The 25,881-nt window shown below is 39.3% G+C and overlaps 1 protein-coding gene across 1 annotated transcript in view; it reads left to right on the top strand.

Annotated features, from left to right (window-relative positions):
• The window catches only part of MID1 (midline 1), a 157,064-nt gene that overhangs the window by 100,449 nt on the left and 30,734 nt on the right, over positions 1-25,881 (top strand). Inside the window, exons 3-4 of the mRNA XM_037377949.1 lie at positions 9,980-10,075; positions 25,280-25,387. Of these exons, the coding sequence (XP_037233846.1) occupies positions 9,980-10,075; positions 25,280-25,387 (204 nt within the window). The remainder of the gene's footprint in view (positions 1-9,979; positions 10,076-25,279; positions 25,388-25,881) is intronic.

Here is a 25,881-nt window from a genome sequence, read left to right on the forward strand (position 1 = left end):
GCAGAAAGAACTGAATCAGGTTTGTGACAGCTCCACCAGTCCTCTGCCTAACACAGGCCAAATAACCGTGTTGACCCTCTCTGCTCCTTGCCTATCAAGTGTCCTTTCTAACCTGCCAGTTTTGCGTAACAATGAATTGCCTTTTATACATACCTGGTTAGATAAGTTGGGTTTTTTCAACCGCAAAATGCAGTAATATGTACTGACTGATTAAAACCAGGTTTTTTTCCATAATACAACCTCTTAAATAAAATACAAACTTTCAGAAATGTTTAGGCAGACATTTGTAGAAGCCAGGACTTTAATACCAATGCATAAATTATGGTTCTTTAGATGAGCTTTTTGGTTTCTCTTCATATAAATGTCTGTCATTAGTTATGTACAAAACTCAGAACTTCAGTTTTTTGTTTTAATACTTCCCAGATCTTGCTTGTGCAAGATTAGATTAGCCATCTCATGAGGAGGAGCTCTTGTTGAACTCCTGGTTTTAAGTACGTTCCATGTCCTGGGAGGCTGGAAGTAGATGCAGCCAGGATGCTGCAGGACAGCTGTGCAACAGTTCGAGTCCTCCTTAACCCCCTTCATTGCACTGGATTAGCCTGTGGGGAAAAGAATGAGTTTACCAGCCCACTAGCTCTCTGTAATAAGTCTTTAATGGCATACTTTAAATCCAGGGTGTCTGGGATTTGTTGTGCTCTTTTAATGTTTGAGCTTCCATTTTGACTACTGTACTGAAGTAAAAAAAAAAAAAAATCAAATATATTGGGGCTTCAAATATATCAACAGCTTTGCAAACCTTTATTAACTCATGTATCGGTCCAAGACTGGTTTTGGGTTTTAATTTAGTCCAGGGGTCCTCAAACTATGGCCTGTGGGCCAGATACGGCCCCCCAGGGTCCTCAATCCAGCCCCCGGTATTTGCAGACCCCCCTGCCAGGGGCTGGGGGGGGAAACCAAGCAGCCGCACATGACGGCCTGCCACTGCATCCGTGCGCCGGCCCCCAGGTTAAAGAGTTTGAGGAACCCTGATTTAGTCAAATACTTAATCTAGTCTTTTCTGATCCTTGACTACTCATTATTATTCTGCTCCTTCTTTGATCAATGACTCATTAGAAATAGGGCTGAACCAACCCTCCAGATCCCAGCCAAGCCGACATTTGGATATCTTCTAATAATTTAATTAAAATGGGAAACTCTAAAAAAATTGCCTGTCCTATATAGTCAGTATTGTCACTGTCTACACTGGAACAAAGTTCTTATAACATGTTTGAATGTCCTCAGAAAACAAATTGCTTTCTCTGTTTAAAAGAAAATGTTATTTTCTTTTCATTTTTTTTTGTATGTTCATTTTACTTCATAGTTCTGAAAATAGCAAAGCAGTGTCAGTTCCATTGGCCTGTGTTCTTGGTACAGGCAGAATAGCTTTTAAGTATGTACATTGTTTCTTTCCCACACCTAATAGTGCGTATCAAAGGAAAACTTTTGATGTAGTCATATATATATATATATATATAACTCTTGTCCTGTCCTTTTTCCTCAGAAGCCCCAGTTATACAATTTCTTTTATGCTCTGAGAAGGGGAGAAGAAACAGTGAAGGAAGACTAAAGAGCAACTCACCAAGCAGATTAGTGTAGTTAAATCAAAGGGCAGAGCCATTGGCTGCAATGGTATGTCTGTGGGCATGGCTTTGCAGAGAAGTGAAAATGCAATTGTAGGTTTTCCCTAGAATGTTGTCCTCTCAGTTAATGAAGATTTTATGTGGTCAAGAAACTGTTTGGATTTCCTTTAATTTCTACAATGTCCCATTTTAAATAATAGTTAATAAAAATAAATAAGCTACATTCCTATGAAATATGCAAACAGACCCAACTTAGTTAACATTATCTAAGTCACAGTGGCTTCAAATGCAGCTATTTTTATTGTACTTCTAATAAAAATAGTCCTGGACAATTAATTAACAGTGCCGTATCTCATGGGTCTTTCCTTGTGATATAGTGTAATCACTTGAGGTAAAAATCTTAGTCCCCAAGAGTGTATCAACATCATAACTGTTATTGCTTTACACACAGAAATGTGGAGAGTAGTTGTCAAGCTCTGCACATTTGAGACTTGAGGTCAATCATTCCTATTAAGCACAAATGTTACCATTCCCTGGCTGGAGAAATACAGGGTTGAGCATGTATATACTGTGGAAGAGTAGCCATCTGTTTCAGAAGTACACAGAACAAAAGTTTGCTTAAGTTTTTCCATGTGCACCTGGCATGTCCATTTAAATGAGGAACACCAAAGGAAACATTAAACTCACATATACCCAAAACGTGGCTCAAAACCATGCTTAATATTCTGGTGGTTCTGGAATTGACCGGCAGCTTTTTAAATAGGTTAGACTCAAGCGTTGGAGGCAACAGGCTTAGTTCATAGGGTATGTCACCACGTCAAGGTAGAAATATTAACTACAGCACATGCAAGTGTAACTTCTTCAAGTTAGGAGGAAAGCCAATTGCAGTGAAGATGTGGTGGCATGGACTTTGTTCACAACAGGGTGTGTATTTATGATCTCTAACCAGCCTGCACATATTAAAGACTGATCTGCCATGTCAACACCCCTCTGGTTGCCCTGCTAGCTTAAGTAAGTTAGGATATGGTCACACTGCTGCTTTGTGGTGTTTTATTCCTTATCTCCGTCTTACTGCAGTGTAACTCCATGGCTTTGGGTTACTGTCCTGGTTTCAGCTGGAACAGAGTTAATGTCCTTAGTAGCTAGTGCAGTGCTGTGTTTTGGATTTGGTGTGAGAACAATGTTGATAGCACATGGATGGTTTTATTTGTTGCTGGGTGATGTTTATACTAAGTCACTGGCTTTTCAGCTTCTTGGGCCCTGCCAGCAAGAAGGCTGGAGGGGCACAAGAAAATGAAAGGGGACACAGCCAGGTCAGCTGACCCAAACTAACCAAAGGGATATTCCATACCATAGAACATCATACTGAGTATATAAACTTGGGGGGTTGTTGGCCAGGAGCCACTGATTGCTGCCTGGGGACTGGCTGGGCATTGGTCAGTGGCTGGTGAGCAACTGTGTTGTGCACCACTTGTTTTTTTTCCCTGCCCTTTGGATTTTATTCCTTTCCACTTCTCTCTCCTTTTCATCACAATTGTTGTTGTTGCTGGTTTATCTTAGTTCAGTTATTAAATTCTTCTTATCTCAACCCTTGAGTTTTACTTTTTTCCCAGTTCTCCTCCCCATCCCTCTGGGGGTAGTGGGAAGTGAGCAAGCAGTTGCATGGTACTTAGCTCCTGGCTGGAGTTAAACCACAACAGTTACACACCTTAACCAGCAAATCTGAAAGATAGAATCTCTGTTTCAGTGTGACCATTTGTAAAGAGATGATGGGAGGGTGGCTGTGGTTCTCATGAAACCTGTATCATTACTAAACCTAATTTCCACTATGCAGGGCTCTGGTAAGCCCGGAAGTCTCTCCGAAGTTGTTTTCTTCTTTAAACCAGGATGTAGCCTCAAAACATGCCTTTCAGAATCACAGAATTGTCAGGGTTTGAAGGGACCTCTGGGGATCATCTAGGCCAACCCCCTGATAAAGCAGGTTCACCTACATCAGGTTGCACAGGATTGCATCCAGGTGAGTTTTGAATGTCTCCAGAGAAGCAGACTCCACAGCCTCTCTGGGCAGCCTGTTCCAGTCACCCTCAAATTAAAGAAGTTTCCCCTCATATTCAGGTGGAACCGCCTGTGCTGCAGCTTGTGCCCATTGTGCCTTGTCCTGTCACTGGGAACCACTGAAAAGAACCTGGCCCCATCCTCTTGACACTCACCCTTCAGATATTTATATGCATTGATAAGATCCCCTCTCAGTCTTCTCCAGGCTAAACAGGCCCAGCTCTCTCAGCCTTCCCTCATCAGAGAGATGCTCCAGTCCCCTCATCATCTCTGTAGCCCTCCCTGCTGGACCCTCTCCAGCAGATCCCAATCTCTCTTGAACTGGGGAGCCCAGCACTGGACGCAGCACTCCAGATGTGGCCTCACGAGGGCAGAGTAGATGGGGAAGGTCACCTCCCTTGACCTGCTGGCCACACTTGTCATAATGCACCCCAGGATCCCATTGGCCTTCTTGGCCACCAGGGCACACTGCTGGCTCATGGTCAACTTGCTGTCCGCCAGGACTCCCAGGTCCTTCTCTGCAGAGCTGCTTTCGAGCAGTTCAGGCCCCAGCCTGTACTGGTGCATGGGGTTGTTCCTCCCTAGGTGAGAGCCTTACACTTACCTTTGTTGGACTTCATTAGGTTCCCCCCTACCCAACTCTCCAGCCTGTCCAGGTCTCGCTGAGTGGCAGCACAACCTTCTGGTGTATCAGCTGCTCCTCCCAGTTTTGTATCATCAACAGCCTCGCTGAGGGTACACTCGGTCCCTTCATCCAGGTTGTTGATGAGTAAGTTGAACAGGACTGGACCCGTAATGACCCCTAGGCAACACCGATAGCTAAAGGCTTCTAGCTAGACTGCACTGTTGATCACAACTCTCTGACCTTTGCCGTTCAGCCAGTTCTCAATCCACCTCACTGTCCACACATCTAGTCCACACTTCCTGAGTTTATGTAAGAAGATGTTATGGGAGACAGTGTCAAAAGATTTGGTGATATCAAGGTAGACAACATCCACCACTCTGTCTACCCAGCCAGTCATTCCATTGCAGAAGACTATCAGACTATCAGGCATGATGAATCCATGTTGACTACTCCTGATAACCTTCCTTTCCTCCACGTGCTTAGACATGACCTCCAGCATGAACGGTTCCATCACCTTTCCAGGAATGAAGGTGGGGCTGACTGGTCTGTAGTTTCCTGGGTCCTCCTTCTTGGTCTTTTTGAAGACTGCAGTGATATTGGCTTTCCTCCAGTCCTCAGGCACCTCTCCTGTTCTCCATGACATTTTGAAGATGATGGAAAATGGTTTAGCAATAACATCTGCCAGCTCCCTCAGCACTTGGGAGCGCATCCCATTGGGGCCCATGGATTTGTGGGTGTCAAGTTCACTTAAGTGATCTCTAACGTGATCCACCTTGACCAGGGGCAAGTTTAGTCAGTTCTTACTGTGGTGAGTCCTACACAAGGAGCAAAGGAATTGCAATCTGTTGTCAATGTTTGCTGCCAAAAGGCTTTGATCATGATGGATTTGATGTAAATGCTGATTAAGGTGGTTGTTACAAAGTACTGTCCCACAGTGTGTGGGTCTTAGCATGTGCTGCAGTTTCAGTGGACTGATTCTCAAAGTCTTGCAGTAAGTAGTGAGTGGAAAATACAAATGCATACTTATATTTACTAATGTCAGGGGAAAAAAATATGTTTTAATGGGAAAAAGACAGTGGCTTTACTTCAAATGGAATTTAAAACCTCATTGTAGCTGTTTTATTTTGTGCCCCTTTGAACAGACATTTTTTATGGAGCCTCTGAGAAGATGATCTCAGGGACATTGTTTTCTCTGCTTTGACGTAAGGCAGAAGCACACAACTCAGCATTTTTCTTCTTTAGAAGCCTACATTAATTTATTTTGACAGCATTTCCAACCCATATAGTAGCTTAGGACTATCTGTTTGTGCTACCTTCCTATTTTAGACAAGCAATTCTTTGCGTGAGACTGTTAATTTGGCAAAGGGCATGGGTTCACATTTGGTTTTCATAGACTGATAGATTTAAAGGCCAGAAGAGACAATTATGATCATATAGTTTGACCTCCCACTTCAATCAGGGCACAAGCCTCACGCAATCATTACTGCAACAAAATCATGACTTCAATGTGAGCCAGAGAACAGCTTAAAAAAGGCTTCCAATCCTGACTTGCCTTCCTCTAATTTTTAGCATTAATTTTTTCAACTTCAGACTCCAGTCCCTGGATCATATAATTTTATAGACATGCAGAGTCAAAATGAAACATCATCATCAACTGTCCTTTTCAATTACATGTCTGTGATTTCATCTACTTGAATTTATCCAAAGATTATATTATCTTGTATAGTTGTCAGGCCATCTAAATGGACAATAAGCATTCTTTTCATTTTATACTGGATGTTTGAAAAACCATTGCAAAACATGCATGGAATGTCAAAACCTTGTGCTAGGTCTGCATTGGTAAGTTAGGAAGCATTCAGCCTGGCTTTTGCTTTTTGAGAGCAGTTTGCATCCACGGAGTTAACATGCGTGAAGCCTGTTCATAGAGCAAATGCACAACAACTGCTGTCCTTTTAAAAAACACCCCCTGCATTTCTAAGATCAGTTTTTCATAGACAAATAATGAAAATTGGCAAGTGATGAAAAAGATAAGGATATGCAGATGCAAATGTTTAAGAAACTATGACTTACCTAGAACAGTTCAAAAAATACAATTATAATTTGGTTCACTAAGAGAACAGCAGTAGAAGGTTAGGTGGGAGGAAGGAAGATGCTTTGAATCAGTTTATTCTGCCACTCATTTTCACATATACTCATCATTTATGAAAACACACTTTCTCCAGACTTAAAACATGGCTACAATTCACTATTGCAGGAATTCTGGTCTACAGCACTGGCTCAATTTTTCAAGATGGTCAGAGCTCCAAATCTGGCATTGAATTTTTTATACAACCTGAGAATTTTCAGACGTGTATGTGAAATGAGTTTGCAACATTTTGGAAAGTCTGTGAGCAAACATGCTTCTGAAATTTAAATGTCTTTCAGGTCCTTTCTGGCGCCCCTTATGCTGACTAACGAAAGAGGGCAGGGCTTGAACTCTGCTGCTGGTACCTACTATCATGTGGTACCCAAAGTGGTACCATGGTCCATATGGGAATAGAATAGGGGAAAGAACTAGAGGAAGATACTGCCAAGAGAAAATGCAGATAAACATACTGCAAGAATTGATCGAGTTTTATGAGCTTTAAAACTTTCAAGTCAGGCCTGTTTTAAGAGCTGCCATTCAGTAATTGCCTGGTGAAACTAGAAAGTTTGACATTAATTGCAGAAAGCAGCTGCCAGGTTCTTGTAATCTTGTAAAGCATTAATATAGACTGATGTTCTTCAACAAAAGTTTAACAAAATTCTGATAATTCTTGACTTAAAAAGACCCTGCTCTCTTGCATACCAAACTGCATGGAAACAAAATTCCAGGCTTTCCAATGTGAAAATGACACAGTTCAAAGAACTAGGCACAGGAATGCATTAATTCCAATTTTTGTAAAGAAACTCACTCGTTCAGTAGTTAGCCTCCATTTTCACAGTTGGGAAATGCAGAGGACATCAAGAGACCTGTGTGAAACCATAATAATACATATAGGTTTATATTTACGTTCATTAGATAGGAAACATTCTAAAATTTTGTGCTTTACCCAGAATTTGAAAATACCCTGGATATAATAGTCTATAACTAATCTATGAGTAAATAAATTTATGTTTCAAAGAAGAATACTTACTCTTCATGTATTAATGGCCTTAGTTAAAGACATTTTCAGCTTATTTTAAATCACCGCAGTGTTCCATAACAACTTTGAGAACATTTTTTCTTCATAATATGTAAAGGTCCCAGCTGTTAGTATTTGTTATATCCAATAATACATTTTAAATTAGGCAGTCTCAATCAAGAGTACACATTTTTCATTTTAAACCTTTTAGTATAAAATATTAGAACATGTACAGAATGGTTCTATGAGCAATAAGAAAGTATATAAAGAGGTTTTACACATTTGGATCCCCTTAACAAACTGGTTTTTAGGGACAAAAGTTATCTGATACTGTAACTGTATATGGTATTTTGACTTTGCATGTGAGTCTCAGCTCTGCAAAGGGACATCTAACAGCACAGCAAACATGCCTTTGCAATTAAATGATTGTTCACAGTACGGCTTATGGAAATATAAGATACAGCTCAAACTGTTCAGTAAAGAATGCCCGTTCTTGTTACTCTTTGTTTTAGTGGGCTATAAAATAAATGCAGTGTAGAAGGTATTTTTACAGCCAGAACTTGTGATACACGATATGCATGGCTGTGCTGGGAAGAAAATGCCAAAATTATGTACTTCAAACACCCATCACACTTCTCAGAAGAGTTATATACTTAAAACCATCAAAATCCTGTGCTATCTTTAATGGAACAGGACTGACTGCTCCTCCGGTGTTTACAGCATCAGCCCTGGTAAATGCCAAAGTGTGTATGGTTCAGCAATGAAATACTGCCAGCTTCATTTGTTTGTGGCCATATGCAAGAAGGAGTAAAGAAGACTGCACAGCTGCAGGAAGGGAGGGCAAGGAACAGTGTGTTTTAAAACAGCGTGAAATAGGCAGTGAGTAACAGCACCAGAAAACACTTGCTCTCACACACACTCACACACATTAAATTCATGCATGGAGGTGGTAAAGGGCGGGGGGGGGGGGGTGGTGTGGATGGGAGAAGTCGGGTGAGTTAATGGTAGCTGAAGGGACTTAAGCAATGAATAGATAGATTGGGGGAAAAGTAGTAGTGTGAAGAAAAGAAGTGCATTAATAAAAGATGAGAAGGGATGAAATTAATGAGAGCTCTGCAGAGACACTGCTGCCCTTGTAGGGAGAGAAGCACAGGGCCCAGTTCTGGTATTCTCATTCAGTACTTCCCAGATACTGGGGACTCATCGGGGGACAAAGCACCATTAAAAGGCAGGGACTGTCAGCCTGCCAGGAATACTAAGTAAGGGACTAGTCTCACACACTTACATAGGTGAATAACTATGAGAAACTTTGTGATGCCAACAGTCCTCAGGTTTTCCAAAATGACATGTGTGCCCCTGAAATTACTAAAATAAATGTTTACAGTCAGGACTCTTTTTAATGGCTTGCTTCTTTTTCTTCTTCTTCTTCTTTATAATGTGCTTAAGCTATATTTACAGAGCTTTTTTATCTCTGCAGAAACACTGCATTTTTTGAAAAAGAAAAAAAAAAGGACTTTTTCATGCCCATGTTCTTCCAGAAGGTGGAATTTCATGTAAAACAGCATCTATCACAGAATGTGTAGTAAAAAGCTAGGAGCTGGTGGTAAGGTGCATAGCAGGATCCTGGTCCCAAGGCAGCCAGACCAGGGAGTGGGTCACAGCTATCACAGACCTCCCCCTCCCCCTCCTCCTCATGTGCTTGGATTTCCTTCCTGTGGATACAGAGGGCAGAAGGGAGGCTAAAACATTTGTTGCTAGATCTTGATCTCATGTGCAGTTGCATAGCGGCCAGGGTGCAGCCTCAGCTCTGGAAGCTGGAAAGCACTCTGATCTCCCATGGTGGCAGATATTCACTGCAGCTGTAATCAGTTGATAAACACAGGCACAAGCCACAAGTTCTCTCTTAAGAACAGTTAGTGAAGACAGTCAGTGAGTAGGCATTTCATTCTTATGTGTAGAAAGGATGATATTCTTTAGAATTATTTATTAAAAAATAGAACTTCAATGAACTAGGGAATTAAATAAGTTAAATCAATCCCACCCGGCACTGTGAATCCCAAGAAGAAAGTGCTGACCTGTCTACTGGGTCCTTAGAAGTACAGTCCCAAAGAGGCACATACTTGTAGAACTCAGCAGCAGGCTTTTAAATTCAAATGTTAAACTGAGAGCAGGAAATAAGGAGTCAAAAAGTGTTCTCAGCCAAAATAAACCACTTTTTCTGGCAAAATTTTTTTAGCTCCCCTGCTCTCCTCACTCCTTTCCCCCCACCCCCAACTATAACTGATTACTTCATCTAGTTTTTAGTAGGTCCTTAGAAATCCTATTTTTTAGAACTCGCTCTTGAACTTTTCTGCTCTCTTGCCTTGCTGTACTTGATGCATAGACAAAACATCTAATGGAGTATATAAAAATGAAAGTCTCATGTTCATACCTGTGTAATTAAAAAGTTCAGATCCTGAAAATACAGCCATTTTTCAATTGTTCATCTAAACACTACATTCTTCAAAATGCCGTGTTCTTTTCTTTCTTTTTGACAGCAAAATTTGGAGAGTAACCTCACCAACCTTATTAAGAGGAATACTGAACTGGAAACTCTTTTGGCGAAACTCATTCAGACCTGTCAACATGTAGAAGTGAGTACTGACCTCCTTTTGAAATACTTGTAAACTTAATTACATTCATTTAGCATTCAGGAACAAAAGTTTAAATAAACAAACAAACAAAAAACCCCAAACAACAAACACAGAACTAAATTAAAGTAGTGGTAAACTGATTGGAGCTTTTTCACTGATAAATGGTATTCTCAATACAGATGGCCTCCTTTACGTTCCTTGCTGTCCCCTTTTAATTACAATGTGTTTGTATGGTCACCACCACTGCTATACTTGGGCATATCACTCACTATCTGTAACATGTTTATCTTTTTGGGTCCTTTGTGAGGTAGAGTAATATTTACAGGTGGAAAACAAAAGCAAAGAAATAGTAATGCCCAGATCCAAAACAATATTGAGGTTTCTGTCAGCCACTGATTATTTCTTTTTCATCAGAATTAAGTGTCTAAATACATATGTGGACTCAAAAGTCATACATTAAATATGTTTATCTTCAGAACAAGAAAAATGCTTACAGGCCTTTGAGTTGCCTCAGTTACATATTCCACTTCAAGTATCACAGAAAATCTTCAGCAAGGAGGGATCTGAATCCATATTTCACTGAAATCCAGGGGATTTTTTGAATGGCCCCATGGGGGATGCTACTCTACTTGCAAATTAAGATAATCACAGACTAATTCAGCCATGGGAGCTGACAAAGGAAGAGATCAGAATCCAAAATAGATTCTTTTTAGCAACACTTTTCTTTTTACTTTTTGCCACAGTTCCTTACGGTACATTCAGATCAACAAAGCCAAAATCACTAAGAACAAAGAGCTTCCATATCATAAAAAAACCTGCAAAAAGACAACATGAGTTTATGCTTTCTGCTAGTAGATGTTATACAAATATCCCCATGGCATCAAAACTTTATCACTAGTGCTTTCCTCATTGTCAGTCTCAGCTGTGAGTTCCAGGTGACACACCAGATACAAAATATTTTTACTTCTCCTTCAGTTAAATTGTGCTAAGAAACACTGGAAGACTAGGAAAAGCTCAGCATCTTGAGGTACGTGTCCTTGTTGACAGATACACTGGATTCCCTGAGATGCACCAACTTCATCATTTGCAGTGCTATCAGTCTTCAAGTGTTCTAAACTCAATTTAAAAGGGCATGGGAAAGTTAATGGGGTAGGAATCAGAGGAGCTGACACAACTTAAATACTGCTGATTTAAAGTGGAACAAGCTTTAGACCTCAATCACAGGGAACAGGTATTTTCAGTTGAACAGCTAATTACTAGTAAGATTAGCAGGGGAAACCTATTTTCCCTGTGAAAAAAATGTTTGGGATTTTGTTTGCATTGCAATGCTACCTGTTGACAAGCTTCTGCATAGGACCATTGCACTTCTGAATACATTGCAATTCCTGTAGCAGCCTTGTTTATTCAGAGAAGGGCTCACTGTATGTTCCTAGCAGACAGGCAACATTAAATAATTAAACCATGTTGTGTAGAAAAGGTATTCCACTTTGAGTATGGTTGTCTATATATGTGAAAGGAAACCAGGTTTCTTCACTAGTGTTACCTGAGGAATATAAGAGAGGAAGATAGCCTTAACCCAGAGCTTCTGAAACATTGGTAGAATTTAAGATAAAGTTAGCTGTGACATAAACTGCTGTAACACAGCCACCTGCCAGCGCTGCAGAAAGGCGTTTGGTTTTCAGACAAGACTCTCTTCATTAGACAAAACTGCTTCTTTTCTGACTTTCTCAGAGTAAAATTCAGTAACCTAATTAAGCCCAAAAGCAACTTTGACTTGTGAATAGATTCAAAATCATGTCTTGAAAATTTGATATCTGCTTAAATACCTTGTTGACTGTGGTAATGGCACGTGCTGCAGAAAAAAGGGGAAAAAAATCCACCCAAAAAAAACCAAAGCAAAGAAATGCAAAACAAAACAAAAAACAAATCAAAACAACAACAAAAAAACCCCCAAGACTGTTCTTCCAAAGAGATCATTTTACCCATTTTTCTATTCACTCCACCTGTGGAGCCTCGCTGACTTCATGGGCTCAACTAAACCATGAAAGTCTACCCATGGTATCAGACATGAGGTGAATGGATTGACTTCTTCATATGGGCAGCGACAGCATCAGGCGTAAGAACTGTTGTACCAGTTGGAAGGACTGTAATGAGAGGTAATGAGGTAATGAGAGACCGAGACAAGGCACATTTTCTTCCTCTGTATGTAAAAATCAGAGCAAACCCCAAGAAATGAATGGGCTTAGGACAGCGTAAGGCTTCTTCGTTGATGACCTATGTCCAAGATGGGATAGATCTGTATAATTTTAAATTGCTCCTCCATCTCCTCTGTGGTTCTGCAATATGTTACCAACTCTGAGGTTTAGTATTACAAAAAATCCGGCTCATTCAACTGGTAACAGATGCATTACTGTCCCTGGAGTCCTGTTTTAGAAAATTTCTCTGTAGACATAAAGAAATAGAAGCAAAGTTGTTAATGAATTCCTACCACGTTTTATTCATCAAATTACTCTAATTAGCATTTAAATTAGCTAAATATTAAGAAATTAGTTTCAGTCAAAACCCTGGACCAAGGCCGCACTGGAAATCAGGCAAGTGGGGATGTGCAAGTAAACTTTAAAGCTATCTTTGTTTCTCAGAGCTCTGTGAAAACTTCAGATATTAAGTGAATATCTTCAGCATTAGAAAAGCACTGAGGCTTACATAGATTTTTAAAAAGACAAGATGCTGTCTTTCTTTGTGCTTCTTCAAGAAAAACATTCATCACAAACCAGGGACCTGAATGAAGGAAACGATATATTGTTTGTAAAATTGATTTTGCAAATTTAGGATTGCAAAATACTAGGTGGAAAAAAAGCTGAAGTTTCCAGTGATGGTATTTGTGTTGCCATATGAACTCACTCAAAGGTCAAAACTGAACATGTAGTTAATTTTACAGGACATGTTTCTTTTTTCACTTTTTGATACAATATATTGCAGATAATGACGTAAAGTACATTGAATATAATTTGTAAACATGTAAATACATAGGTGGTATCTTTAAAAACTGCTGTTACATACTTTGATTTTCCTTTCCTAATTTTAAATAATTTTAATGATGTTATTGTAATGTTGGTTTACATTTTTGGGGGTTTAAAACCAGTTGGGAAAAAAAAAAAAAAGAAAAGAAAAGAAGCTTTGGGTTTCACACATAATTTGAACTTTGAAAAACAAGGTAGGAAAGTAAATTATTATTCCTTGTTTTAAAGTTACCGAGTATTTATTAAGGGATATATAAACTTTTTGAAAAGTTATGCTAATAAACATCTTTTGGTAGAAATAAACATCAACGAATTTTAAAGGCTTTGTCATGACGTAAACAAAAAAAAATAAAAAGGAATGTCTTTTTTGGCTTTTGATATGGAGCAGAAGCTGACGTTTCTGAAAATGAACAACAAACAGGCTCTTGTCTTTCAAATAAATGAATCCTCACCAGCCAACCCAAATGTTGTCTCAGAGCTACTGTTTCTCATCAGCCAAATGAGCTGTTAATGGCTTCCCAGCGACCAGCTGAAGCTGCAGATTAATTCTCTACCCATACATCCTTCCCATCAGGCAACTGTAACTTCATCGATAGCAAAGGCCATATCCCAGCCCCTCTGTGTTTTCAAACTAATGTTTATTCCCTTCTGAAAGGGAGTTATTTTCACTTTTTGCTCACATAAGCAGGCAAGGACTGGTTGGGGATGTTGGTTATCTGGAAGCTGGATGCCTTCCAGCCACTGGGAAGGGGAGATCTGGGGCTGCCTTTCATCACAGCAATGGAGACATAAATCTTGCCTATTTTTAGATGGAGTTTATCAATTTACGACAGGATTTATCCCGATGGGGAACCTGATCTTGGGAGACTCGTGAAGTCCACTTCCAGTCTTGCATTCCTGTGGGTGGTTCTGGGGGTGCCAGCAGGAAAACTTTTGTGAATAAATCAAGCCACACTTGCATTCTTTACTGCTTTACGTACAGCAAAGATATTACTAAGCATTTTATAATAATGATAATTTTAACACCTAAATGTCTGATTTCTTGCCTAATATGCAAATTGTGCTTATACTTAGTTTATGATAACAATTTAAAAAAATCCCATTTTTTCAAAGGGAACCCTTTGCAAAAGCAAAGATATTACTAAGCATTTATAATAATGATAATTTTAACACCTAAATGTCTGATTTCTTGCCTAATATGCAGACTGTGCTAATACTTAGTTTATGATAACAGTTTTAAAAATCCCATTTTCTCAAAGGGAACCTCACCCTGAAAAGTGAAAGCTTGAGACCATAACACTCCTTTCTGTCCCAAATCTTTGTTTCATTAGGAGCACGCTGGTTTAACTCATCTTTCAGACACATCCTTAACACGTTTTTTGATTTATACTCGTTTTTATGTCTTTCCACTCTCCCTTCCTCTCTAATCCTGTCTGCCATTTCTTGGTTTTGTAGAAACCCCGAAGGCTCTTAATCAGGAAAGTTTTGTTTTCCTTCCTTGGAGATGATGGCAGGTCTACACGCCTTTGGCCAGGCTGCTTCCTGCAGAGCACAGCGGTGCTCAGGGCAGTTCACTGGGCCAGCCCTGGTGAGCCAGCTCCGCTCCTCGCTGCTTAGGGAAGGCAGCTGTGGCTGTCTCCCCAGGGACAGCAGGCTTGGCTGTGTAAAACGATAAACTGAGTCATAGGATAAAATACCGTTTTCTCCACACGCTGAGAAAATGCAATAGAAATGGCTACTAATCTGAAATGTGTTTGTTTGTATTCATGCATTCACAGCATTCATGCGTCTCAGAGTATCTGTAGAAAACTTTTTTTAAAGCATTAAAAACAGTCCGGAATAATTTTATCTTTAAATTCTGTGACCGTTCACCCAATAAAAGAGCCCTCTAGCATGTGGCTAAATCAGCATGTAGCTCTTAAAAGCCCATAAAAATGTCTGTGTGTGTCAGGACAGCAGCTACTTAGTTCTGGAGCCATTATAAGGGGAAGATGTTTGAGGGAAAAGGAAATAATGTAAATATTTATGCTTTGGCATAAATTAACAAGGTCCAGGTACAAGTCCTCTAGCTCAGCTGAGGGAGAAGAGGGTCTAGCTGGATCCAGCCCCACTGTGTGAAACCAGGCTGCAGTAATTTGCTCATAAAAAATGCACTATGCAAATAGCTCATGTGAATACCTGAAAATTTTTATAGGAGCCTTGACAAATACTCCAAAAATACTGTTGCAAAACTGGGATAGTTTTGGCCTAGGATATGGCGTATATATGCTATATAGGTTAATCCCTGGGTGATAGCATCCCTGTGGCCATACCAACCCATTGTCAGGTCTCCCTCCCCCCCACAGTGTGCTGGAGGGGTGCTGAGATGGCAGTGGCCCAGGTGGCCTTTGGCTGTGTCCCCTACCTGCCCCTGGCACACTGCAGCACTGCCATCCTCCCCTGCATGCCTGCCACGTGCAAGGTGACAGGGGCCGCATCCTGCTCTGCTGGCCTGTGCCTTTTCCAGCTGTACACAGCTCCAAATTCAACTACTTCTCATTTGAATCAGGGAAGGATTTAATGTTGTAAGTGCTTAAGTTCTCCCCTTGGTTTTAGTGTCACAGGTTTCTCTGGCTGACAAAGTGCTATGTCACATTAAATTTGCTTCTTTGTCATAATTTCCAAGGCACATTGCTTCTTTGAATGTGTGAGGCTGCTGCAAATGTCTTTTAGATCGTGACATTTATTGGCATAAGGCACAAATCTGAGCATGAGCCTCTTTTGTCAGTTACTTTTTTCTAAGCAATTTGAGTTTTGTTTCTGGAATTTTTCCCATCTCTTCTAGGAAATATATGATTAAATGTCTGTTATATAGTCGATACCATGAAGCTTCTCTCATCTGTTAGGCAGAAACATAATCTCAACTCAGCTGGAGGAAAAATTGGAGCAATTATCTGGAGGGGGAGGGGAAAGGAAATAGGTTTTGCTTGTAGACAGCTTTATAACATCTGTATCTCAGTCTTTCTGTTTGTTTTGTTTTGTTTTCAATTCACAAAAAGTCATAGGAAGCAAATTCTGGACACTGCTGCAAAATCATTTTTGGTTGTTTAAAGACGGGAAGGCACTTTCCTCTAACTGTGTAACCCTCAAACTGCTGCATCCTTTGCTTTCTGTTTGTGATGGAAATGCTGTTTCTAGCTCACTTCTAAAGATCTGCTGCAGGCTGAATCTCAGCATAAAGTTTCCAGACAAAAGTTGGTTTTGTGTGTCTCAAAAGGTGGGTTTTATAGCCATGTTATATAATCATCTGCAAAAAAAGTGCTATATTGAAAAATCCTTTATTTCACTGGCACAGATACTGAACACTTGAACATATCAGACACATTTTAAATCAGTGTAACAACAGTAGTGCAAAAGTGGTGAAGAGGAGATGGCAGCACAGGGAAAATCCTGCTGTTGCCTCTTTTTGTGTGGCTGATCAAAAAGAAATGAGCCAAATGGGGAAATTATAAATACTGAAAATTTGCAATTCTGGTAAGACTTCAGCTACAAGATAGCTTCTTCAAATTTTGCAACAAAACATCTCCATCAATTTTTATATAGGATACGTATAGCATTTCTATAACCTGAGGGACAGCAAAATCAAAACTCAACTGTTAGCGTGATTCCTTGAGGAGACTCAAACAATAAAGAGGCTTTGCCTGTGACAACAAAAAACAGTGACTACTCTGTTTCCACTAAGTGTCATGCTACTCACTCCTTGAGATTTGAGATAATTTCAGTCAAAGCCCAAGTAAATTGAGAAATTCTCATTAGGAGAATTTAAGTGGAAAGCTTGTAAGTCCTGGTGTCTGAACCACAGCAAATGGCCTTTGTAGTCACACAAAAGTGACCACTAGTAGTTTGGAATAAGGAATCTACTTTGTTGGGGTTTTTTTACATAGTAGGAAAGGGGCAAAGGGTTAAATAAGTGTTTGCCATCACTGTGATATGTGTGGGGCAGATAAATTGGAAAATTAACTCCAGTGAAAGTTGCTTTTTCCTCTGCTACGTTATCTTCCTTTTTTGTGAAGTTATTTCTTCAGCAGCTGAATTTATTTGCTATATTTAAGTGCTAGAAGTAACTGACATTTTTTGATTTGTGAAATAGACAGGAAAATATGACTTGAAGGAAATGGGGAGTTCTTACTCTCGATAAAAGACTAATTAACAAACTTCACGATGTGCATAAAACCCTAAGAAGGAGTTTACAGCATTTTTTTCCAAAGGCAGTTTCTAATGAGAGAGGATACAAAAGAGACTTTCTTTATTGACATTATTTAGATGAAATATATGGCATGATCTACCTTTGATTTCCAATTACTTTCATTTTACATTTAATCCCACTTTCACAAAAGCTGATTTCATTCAGGGAAAATCTCAGGTAAGCATTAGTCAGAGTCTAAATTTTATATAGCATTAAAGAGAAGAGAAACTTCAGAAATAAAAACTGACAAAACGTGCTGCATGGCATATGGCAATACAGACTATTCATTCAAGGATGGCCCAATTTGCATGCCCAGTAAGCCCTAGCCCAGTAGTCAAATACTGTTGGTCTAAAGAATTATTTAATTGCTTTCACAAATTACTAATTAAATGTAGAATTTAGCATATATATGTATATGTGTGTGTATATATATAACTGCAGCACCTATGCACACATTTTATGTACAGATTAGGCATGTGCTGGAATGTGTTATTGCACCTACAACTGGTTTGTAACTTGTGGAAATTGGAGTCATGATTATGATAACAGGCCACACAGATTGTATATAAGCTAATAGTAGTGCTTGCCATTGCCTGTTAAGGTGGCCAGTTCCCATTTGCTCCATCTCTCCCTCCGTCTCACATCCATGCACATGTACATGCTTACACTCTCTCTAGACTGACATTCCTGCAAGACTTTACCCTTAGACCAGAAAATGGAGTTGAGTTCACTGTTAATCACCAGTTAACTAGGGCAGCAGGTAATATTTTGTGCCTGCCATCAGATAATATAACTTGTCAGTCAAAATGTTCTTACTTTTTGGAACCGTCTGTCTTTAAGACATTTACCTTTAGGGGAAAAAAAATACTCCTGAGTACCTCCTTTTTCTGCCTAATGTAAATAGCTAAACAGCAATTAGAACAGCAAGGAGACCAAAGCTATTGGTCCTCTAGTGAGGATGTTAAACACTAGGCACTAGGCTAAAGACCCCAGATCCTGGATGAGAGTTTTAAGTACTGAACTGTTGGTTACAAGGGCACTGTCTTCATCTTCATCAAAGGGCAGGCAGTCCTTTGAACTTCAGTGATTATTTAACTGTTTTTGCTTTTCTATCCTAAATGAAACACACCAAGTGGTTTGTTTTCCTGTCAGCAGGAAAAACAAAATAAAACCAATAAATATTATTAAATTCAAAAAGTGTTTTCATTATTTAGGTTCAAAGAAGAGACTACCATAAAGGACAAAAATAATGACTGAAAAGAAATTATTAATATGACCCTTTTACTGCATCTTAAAAAGCCACATTGCTCTTAGGTCTTGGTTTCACAGACAAACAGCTTAATCTGATCTTAAATCTCATTGCTGCCAAAAGCCTCCCCACCTCTGCTTCTCCCTCCCCTTTGTGTTTCTCTACCTGCTTCCCACACGCATATCAGCCAGGTGAGCTCAGCCCAGCCATTTCCCCAGGTGGCTGCAGCAGCTTCTGCAGATGGAAGGAAAATTGGGAATACCTTTTTTCTTTTTGGCAGTGTGATCCCAGAGCAGTTTAACCCCAGAGCAGTTTAACCCAGTTGTGAAACTGTGGTTTGTCTCGCAACAAATGTCGTTTCTCCAGTGAGCTCTCCTATCTTGAGAAATGTCAGCCATAGTTCCAACATGATGCTACATTTGTGTTTTATAGAAACAGTTTTTATAGAAACAGTTCACTGAAGCAAGCCTACTCAATGGGCTTTACAGCTGTCAGCACAAGCATCTCTGGAGAATCTCCTTGTGAGAACTTTCTCGATCATCTGAGTTTAAGATTTTTAAATGTTTTTAATGGAATTCTTATAAATAGAATTTGTTTTCCATGAAACTTCCGTGTTTATTTTGTTTTGTGATTAGATAGTAAATGTAAATGTCACTAGACTACTGACAGGTATCTTGCTGATTAGTTTCTCAACAATGTCCTTCACAGCACAGTGGGACAAAAAAAATTAAAATAATATTTTAATAAGTAACATGAGTATTTCAAACTTCTAACAGGGTTTTCTTTTAGTCAAGATGGGGGCAGATAGTCTTATCAGCCTGACCCAAAGCGATCTAGCTATCCTGGCCTAATCGATTCTTCATTCACAAAATTCCTAAGTAGCCAGAGTAAGTTGCTGTATTTTTCACTGACCTTTGTTTAACCTGTGCTGAGACTGCCTCCAAACACAGGTCTCCTGGTAAGAGATAGATGTGGAATGCAAACAAAAACAAAGCCTCTGGCACACTTGAAATGGAAGATGACCATTCCTTTTTCTCTTGTGCCAATTCAGAATAAAGGAGTTCTAGATGATCCATTTAGATGGCAAGTTGATTAATATCACATATTTCCAAAGGCACAGTTTGTCATAATAGATAAAATCAGTTTTACACGTAGACTAGATAAAGTCTGAAGAAGCTTTATTTCAAGAGTTGCTTTTCCTCTACAGAAGACTGAATTAAATAACCTGTAATATCAATCACAGATATGAAATGAAAGAAGTTTGAATCTATGGCTCTTATTCCACCTAACCATCCATAAAAAGAAAGGGAAGACGTGTTTTAATAAATTCACATTAATTATTATACTTTGTATTTCCATCTAATAGATAACTGAAAAATGGATGATGTTAAAATATGACTTCAATGTATTGTGACTCTGTGAAGAAAAGTTGAATTCATTTTACAACATGGAGTAATTAAAAAATAAATAGGCCTCTCTCTTTAGATGAGCATAATTCTTTAATTCATCTAGAGACTCTAATCCAAGAAAATGTGTTCTGCATCTACATGACAATGAAGAAAGTTTTCCTATAGTAAGCAGGTACTAGCTATTATATGTCACCATTTTAGATTCCCCACCTCCCCACCCCACTCCACCCCAGTTTCTGGGTTTCATGTAATAAGGAATTCAGGCTCAAAATCTAAAGTAAAATATGTGGAAATGATGTTGCAGTTGTTAAGTGGAATTATTGTAGTTTGCTTTTCTGAAGTGTTTGTTTATTTGTATGTAGTAATTCTATAACCATCAACTCAAACACATAAAGAAAAGCTGATACCTTTTCTTTCTCTATATGGCCACAACTGCAAGGAGATTATTTTTTGAGGCATTGAGACCATTTTTAATTAGTAAAGCTGAAACTCATGTTCATACCTCGCTTTCCAGAGATCAGACTCTTTCTACAACATACTTTCTTCCATTTTGCATAGCCAGCAGAGCACTAGTGAATAAAAATTACTCTGCTTTTGATGGATTTATCCCAGACAGTATAGTCTTAAAAAAGCAAGCCACCTCTGATTTAGGGTGTCTTATTTTGCTTGTCATTTAGAGATTATTTGCTGATTATATATAACACACACATGTGCATTTCCACTTTTGGACAAAATTACCTTACCCACAAAGAATCTCAGAGGGAGAGTTTTGCTCCTGCAAGTGAAATTCTGACATAAAAAATCCTTTGATTTCAGTATATTAGTTGAGGAAGTTTCCATGGGTATGAATCTAGCCCTCTGACACTCTGTTTGCCTTTGAATTAACCATAGAAGCTCCCCTGTAACCTTGAACCTCTAGCCATGTTGTAGTTCTGTGATTTCCCAAACATCTGCTGGGGACTTTGAAACCACCACATTCATTTTCTTATGACCTAAGCTGCAATTTAACTCAGGTCTCCGAAGATGAAAGCCAAGGAAGCCTCTGCAGAGACTAGAACACTTTCCAAAGCAGTTCTCAGCTTGTGGAGCTGGGAACAGCTGGTCTGCTCCCCCCTTTGGGCTGGGGGGGCTTGTTGTTTCCAGCTCCCTGTCAGACAACTGAGGAACCCCCATTTTTCTTTTTTTTTTTTTTTTTACCCTACACCCACTCCCTGAGGCAAAGGCCAGCGATACCTATCCATCCATCTGGAAAACCTGGAAAGAACCCCAAAATATTTTTTTTTTCCTGTAAACTGTCTGTTTGAGGTCTTTGGATGTTACAGAAATCAAAATAAACTTCCCACAAAAGCAGCAGAACTAGAATCAGTCCTTGCTTGCCTTCTTGTAGTAGAAAATGTCATCATTTTGGCTAAATCATAAGAAGGCATCCTAGTCAGTTTTAAAACTGTTTTGTGGTGTGAAGGAGAAGTTTATAACAATGTTACCAACAAAACACAATGCTTTAGGTTCAAAACAGTTCTGGATGTGTAACGTTAAGGAATTTGTTGATGCCAAAACTATGTGTATTGATGTCAGTGAGATTTTCTACAGAGAGGTGTCCCTAAGTCCAGCATAAACTCTCAGGCAATAGGTGTCTCAGATTAAGGAGTCGACACTCATCTGGGATGGAGGAAGCCCAGATTTAAGTCTGCTCTCCGCATGATTGAGAGCCTCCCACAACCAAAGTGAGCAACGCAGTCTCCAGACTTTTTAAATGCAGCTCGCAGTCTCTTTTAATGAACTCCTTGGAAACAGGGCTTGTTTTTAATGTGGAAAAATGTAGAACATAAAACCTCAAATATTTTCACCAGACAGAACTCGCATTCCTTGGCCAGCCCCAGCTGGAAGTTATTGTCAAGGTTGTTGTTCATCAAAGGACTCCGGCAGAAGACAGAGCCTTATTCTGGTATTTCTGTAGCACCTGTACAGCGGAGCCCTGCTCCATGCCTGTGGCTCTTTGGTCTGATATATGACTCCTCAGAAGCATGCAAGTAAATAATATTCAATAGTAATCTCACAAATAGTCCCTTTAGGGCCACAGCTAATATGGTGCACTTAAAGTTAGGCATGTGCTCAATTATGAAGTTATTACTGAATCAGAGGCTTTGTAGGCTGAAAATTTGATTAAGGAGTATTTCAACTTGAGAAAAGCCCTCAAATTAATATTTTTTTCATTCAAAGCTCAGACATATCAAATAATTTTTGAATATTCTTTTTACTTTTAAAAAGCTTGTGCAAGCTATAAAGTTGGAAATGTCTTCAAATGAAGTTTATAAAAGAGTATACTTTTCAGATTTCAAAGAAAAAGAGAAGCCTGCAGTCAGGAAGAAATCTAAGCATTTTTTCCAAGCATTTTGGCTTTCTTAGTCTAGAGTTTTTTAAGTTAAGATTTAATTAATATGTTATTATTCAAACCAACCAGAGTATTAAATGAAACAATATTGACTTAACTTTCCTGTAACTCTATGTTTCATGACAGTTGCCCCAAAGATTAATTAGATCTGCTCGACAAACCAAATCCATGATGTAAGTGGTGATAGAAGTAACACTTTGAGTGGAAGCTACTCAAAAATCCTGTGAAGTGTTACCGTAATTAAGTGCCAAAGTCAGCTCTGGCATGAGCAGACCTCCGTATCACACGGGAGGAGTTGTGCCCATGCGCCGTGGGTGTGATCATTGCCCCGACAGAGGCCATTTGGGATTCCCCATGCTTGTTGGCATGTCAGTCCACCAGTGAGACTGGAGTCAGGGCTGGGGAAACTTGCACTGGGTGGGTTGCTGAAAACAGCTCTGCCAAGTTCCGTGCCAAAGTACAGAGCGTGAAGGGAGGGTGTGATGCAGCCGGGGTGGTAGGATGAGAAGAAGAAGGAGAATAGGAGGGACAATGATGGTTGACTGGTTCTTCTAGGCTCTGTGAGCAGTCAGTGGAGAGACACTGGCACTGCCAGAGGCTTTGGGTGAGCTGCTTTGTGGTCTCTCTCATGGACTGCGGTGAGAAGCCAGGCAGAGCAAACAGCTGGCTAACATAAGGAGATAAATAGGCACCTACAACTGCATGGTGGAGGTACTTTCTACACCCTCACCTATTACATGCAGATCTCCCCAGCACTTTCAGTACCATCTGATCCCTTCCAGTTTTCTCTTTATAAACCTGATATCTTAATTAATAATTAAACCTATAAAATATGCAATCAAACTTTAATTTTATGAAGGTTTGAGAAGGATATTCCAAAACTTTAATGAAAGCAGGCCTTTGTAAACAAGTCCCCTCTTTGCCCAGAGGACACAATGTATTTCACGTAAGAAGGTTATTGGCCCTGGTTCAAATTTAGATAAATAAGCATTTGCTTAATCTTAATGAGCTCCATAATGTGCTTACAGGTAAATGCATGTTTAAACACATTGTTGGAAGAAAAAAAAACCCAAGTCTGAGACAGATTAAGGGTTCATCAGACTGAAAAATAACCAAGGAGAGAAATATAATTACTTGTCACGTGGAACTGTTCCCTGTTGTTGTTCTCCCCTGGCTCTTACTAGCCTGATGGAAAAGGTGGTGTGGCTCTAGGAGCAATTAATTGGCCAGGGCTGAAGGCTACCTTACCCTATCAGCAAAGTGCAAATGGAAACATAGCTCCAAAATAACTCCTTTAAATTTTTCTTTATTCTAGGCATGATTAGAACTTTTTCCCTTTTTGTCTGACTGTTTATGCAGTGTAAGTTTATACGTGTAAGCTATACATGCTTCTACTGGTGGGGAAGTACATTTTTCTTGTCACACAGAATGTTGACTTTTCACTGAAAAAGTCAGTCTCCCCCAGAAACAAAACAATTTCAACTGAGAACCAAAACTTTTCTAAGTTTTCTTATTTTTTGACAAAAGCCAACATTTCCCATAGAAAGCTAATATCCTTTGTGAAGTTTTTTATTGCATTAAAAACAGTTTTGCTGGCTCATATATTTATACTGTAGAAAACTACATGAGCACAGCTGTTATTTTTTATCTGATTAATTTCTGAGGCAAAGTGGTAATAATAAAGACAGTCAATTACACATGACTTCATAATGTCACTTAGATCTTTGAGAATTTGAACCTTTCAGGAACCACTATATGGATAATGAAAATAATAAACAATATTTTCAAGTGTTAAATTCAACAGATCAAACATAGGAATCATTATGAAAGTAATCAAGATGAAGTGGAGAATGTATTGTGCCACTGTATGACTCCATAGTTTGCACCTTGAGTACTTAAGTACAGTTCTGTTCCCACATCAAAAAGGAGATGATAGACCTGGCAAAGTTTCAGAGAAGAGAAACAAGGATGATTGGATGGTGGTGGTACGGCTTTCATAAAAGGAAAAACTGAATCACTTCAGATTCTTCAGTGTAGAAAGGTCACCCTGCTAGAGGACAAAACAGTGATCCGTGAAAGCACAAGCAGCGTGGTGATTCTGGATAGGTATCAGTAGTTCACTGTCCTTTCCAGTAAAAGAACTTGGGATGATTAAAGGCAGCTGGAAGGACATAGGTTCAAATCGCTCTAAAGGAGGCGGTTCACTTTACTGTGAGTTAGGCTGTGGTATTCATTGCTGTAGGGTGGTGGGGATACTTAAAGTGTGCAGGAGCTGAAGGAGAGAATAAATAAATCCACAGAAGGTAATTCTTCTGAGGATAAGTAATGATGTAGAAAAAAATGTGTCTGGTTCAAGAAGACTCTGAGGTCCAAATGGTTGGAGGATAAGAAAATATTCATTGGAATCATCATACATGTTGAGACTTCTTTCTAAGACGCTTTACTAGCAGATGCTGGCACCAGCAGCAGTGAGAGGCAGGATAACACAGTAGATGGAGTGTCTCACCCAGTACTTGTGCTCTTATGTGCAGTAGCATTCACTGCAGCGCTAGATACAGCTTGAAATTGTGATGTGTTAAGCACCTCCTGAAAAACCTTCACTTCTCACTGATATCCCCTATAACTGACATCACTCCGTAGTCACAAGACCACACTTTTCTCGCTTGAGTTAGAAATACCTGATGAATATCTATTTCTGAGTCCTACCTCCTACGAACAAGACATTCAGACTTGTTTCAGTATTACATAAAATCCAAGCCAGGGAGAAAAAAAAAGAATGCATAGGTTATATACAGAAAGCAGCAAAAAATGTCAAAACCATCATTTTAGAAACTGCAATGTTTAAATTAGAAAAAGGAAAACGAAAATGTCAAAGCAAGTTTTGCTAATCATAATGATTTGCTTTGTAGGTAAATGCATCCCGCCAAGAAACCAAGCTGATGGAAGAATGTGACCAGCTTATTGAAATAATCCAGCAAAGACGACAAATAATTGGAACAAAAATCAAGGAAGGAAAGGTAAAAGCTTTTCTTGTTTAGATCACAGTAGCAGAAACACATTGGAGTTGAATTATTGTTCTTAGTTTCTAGGTACATAATGTTTACTCTTTAACTGCTAAACTAACTAAGTCAAATATAAACTCTACTTGTGTGGGAAAAGCTCAGGGATGGAATAAAGTCACGAGCAGGTTAAATGGTTCATGTGGCTGTCAAGATATTCCAATTAACTTGAAATAAAAAGCCTGTAGGCAAGGGATGACTTAAACATATTTGAAACCACAGGGCCTGTACATTGTGTGACAGAACCTAAATTTCCTCATGCTCTTAACAAAATATAATTCCCTATAAAATGGAAAATCTCACCTTCTGCATTATTGTTTCAATTCAGTTTCTCTATGCAGAGAGACCAGCTGTGCTTCCGATGAAGTAGAAAACTTTCTATTAATTTGGATTTGTGCAACTTGAGTTGTTTTTAAAAAATCTATTGCTTGCAAAAATATTTTCTAATGTCC

This window comes from Falco rusticolus, chromosome 2 (assembly GCF_015220075.1).
Source record: "Falco rusticolus isolate bFalRus1 chromosome 2, bFalRus1.pri, whole genome shotgun sequence".
Classification (NCBI taxonomy): Eukaryota; Metazoa; Chordata; class Aves; order Falconiformes; family Falconidae; genus Falco; species Falco rusticolus.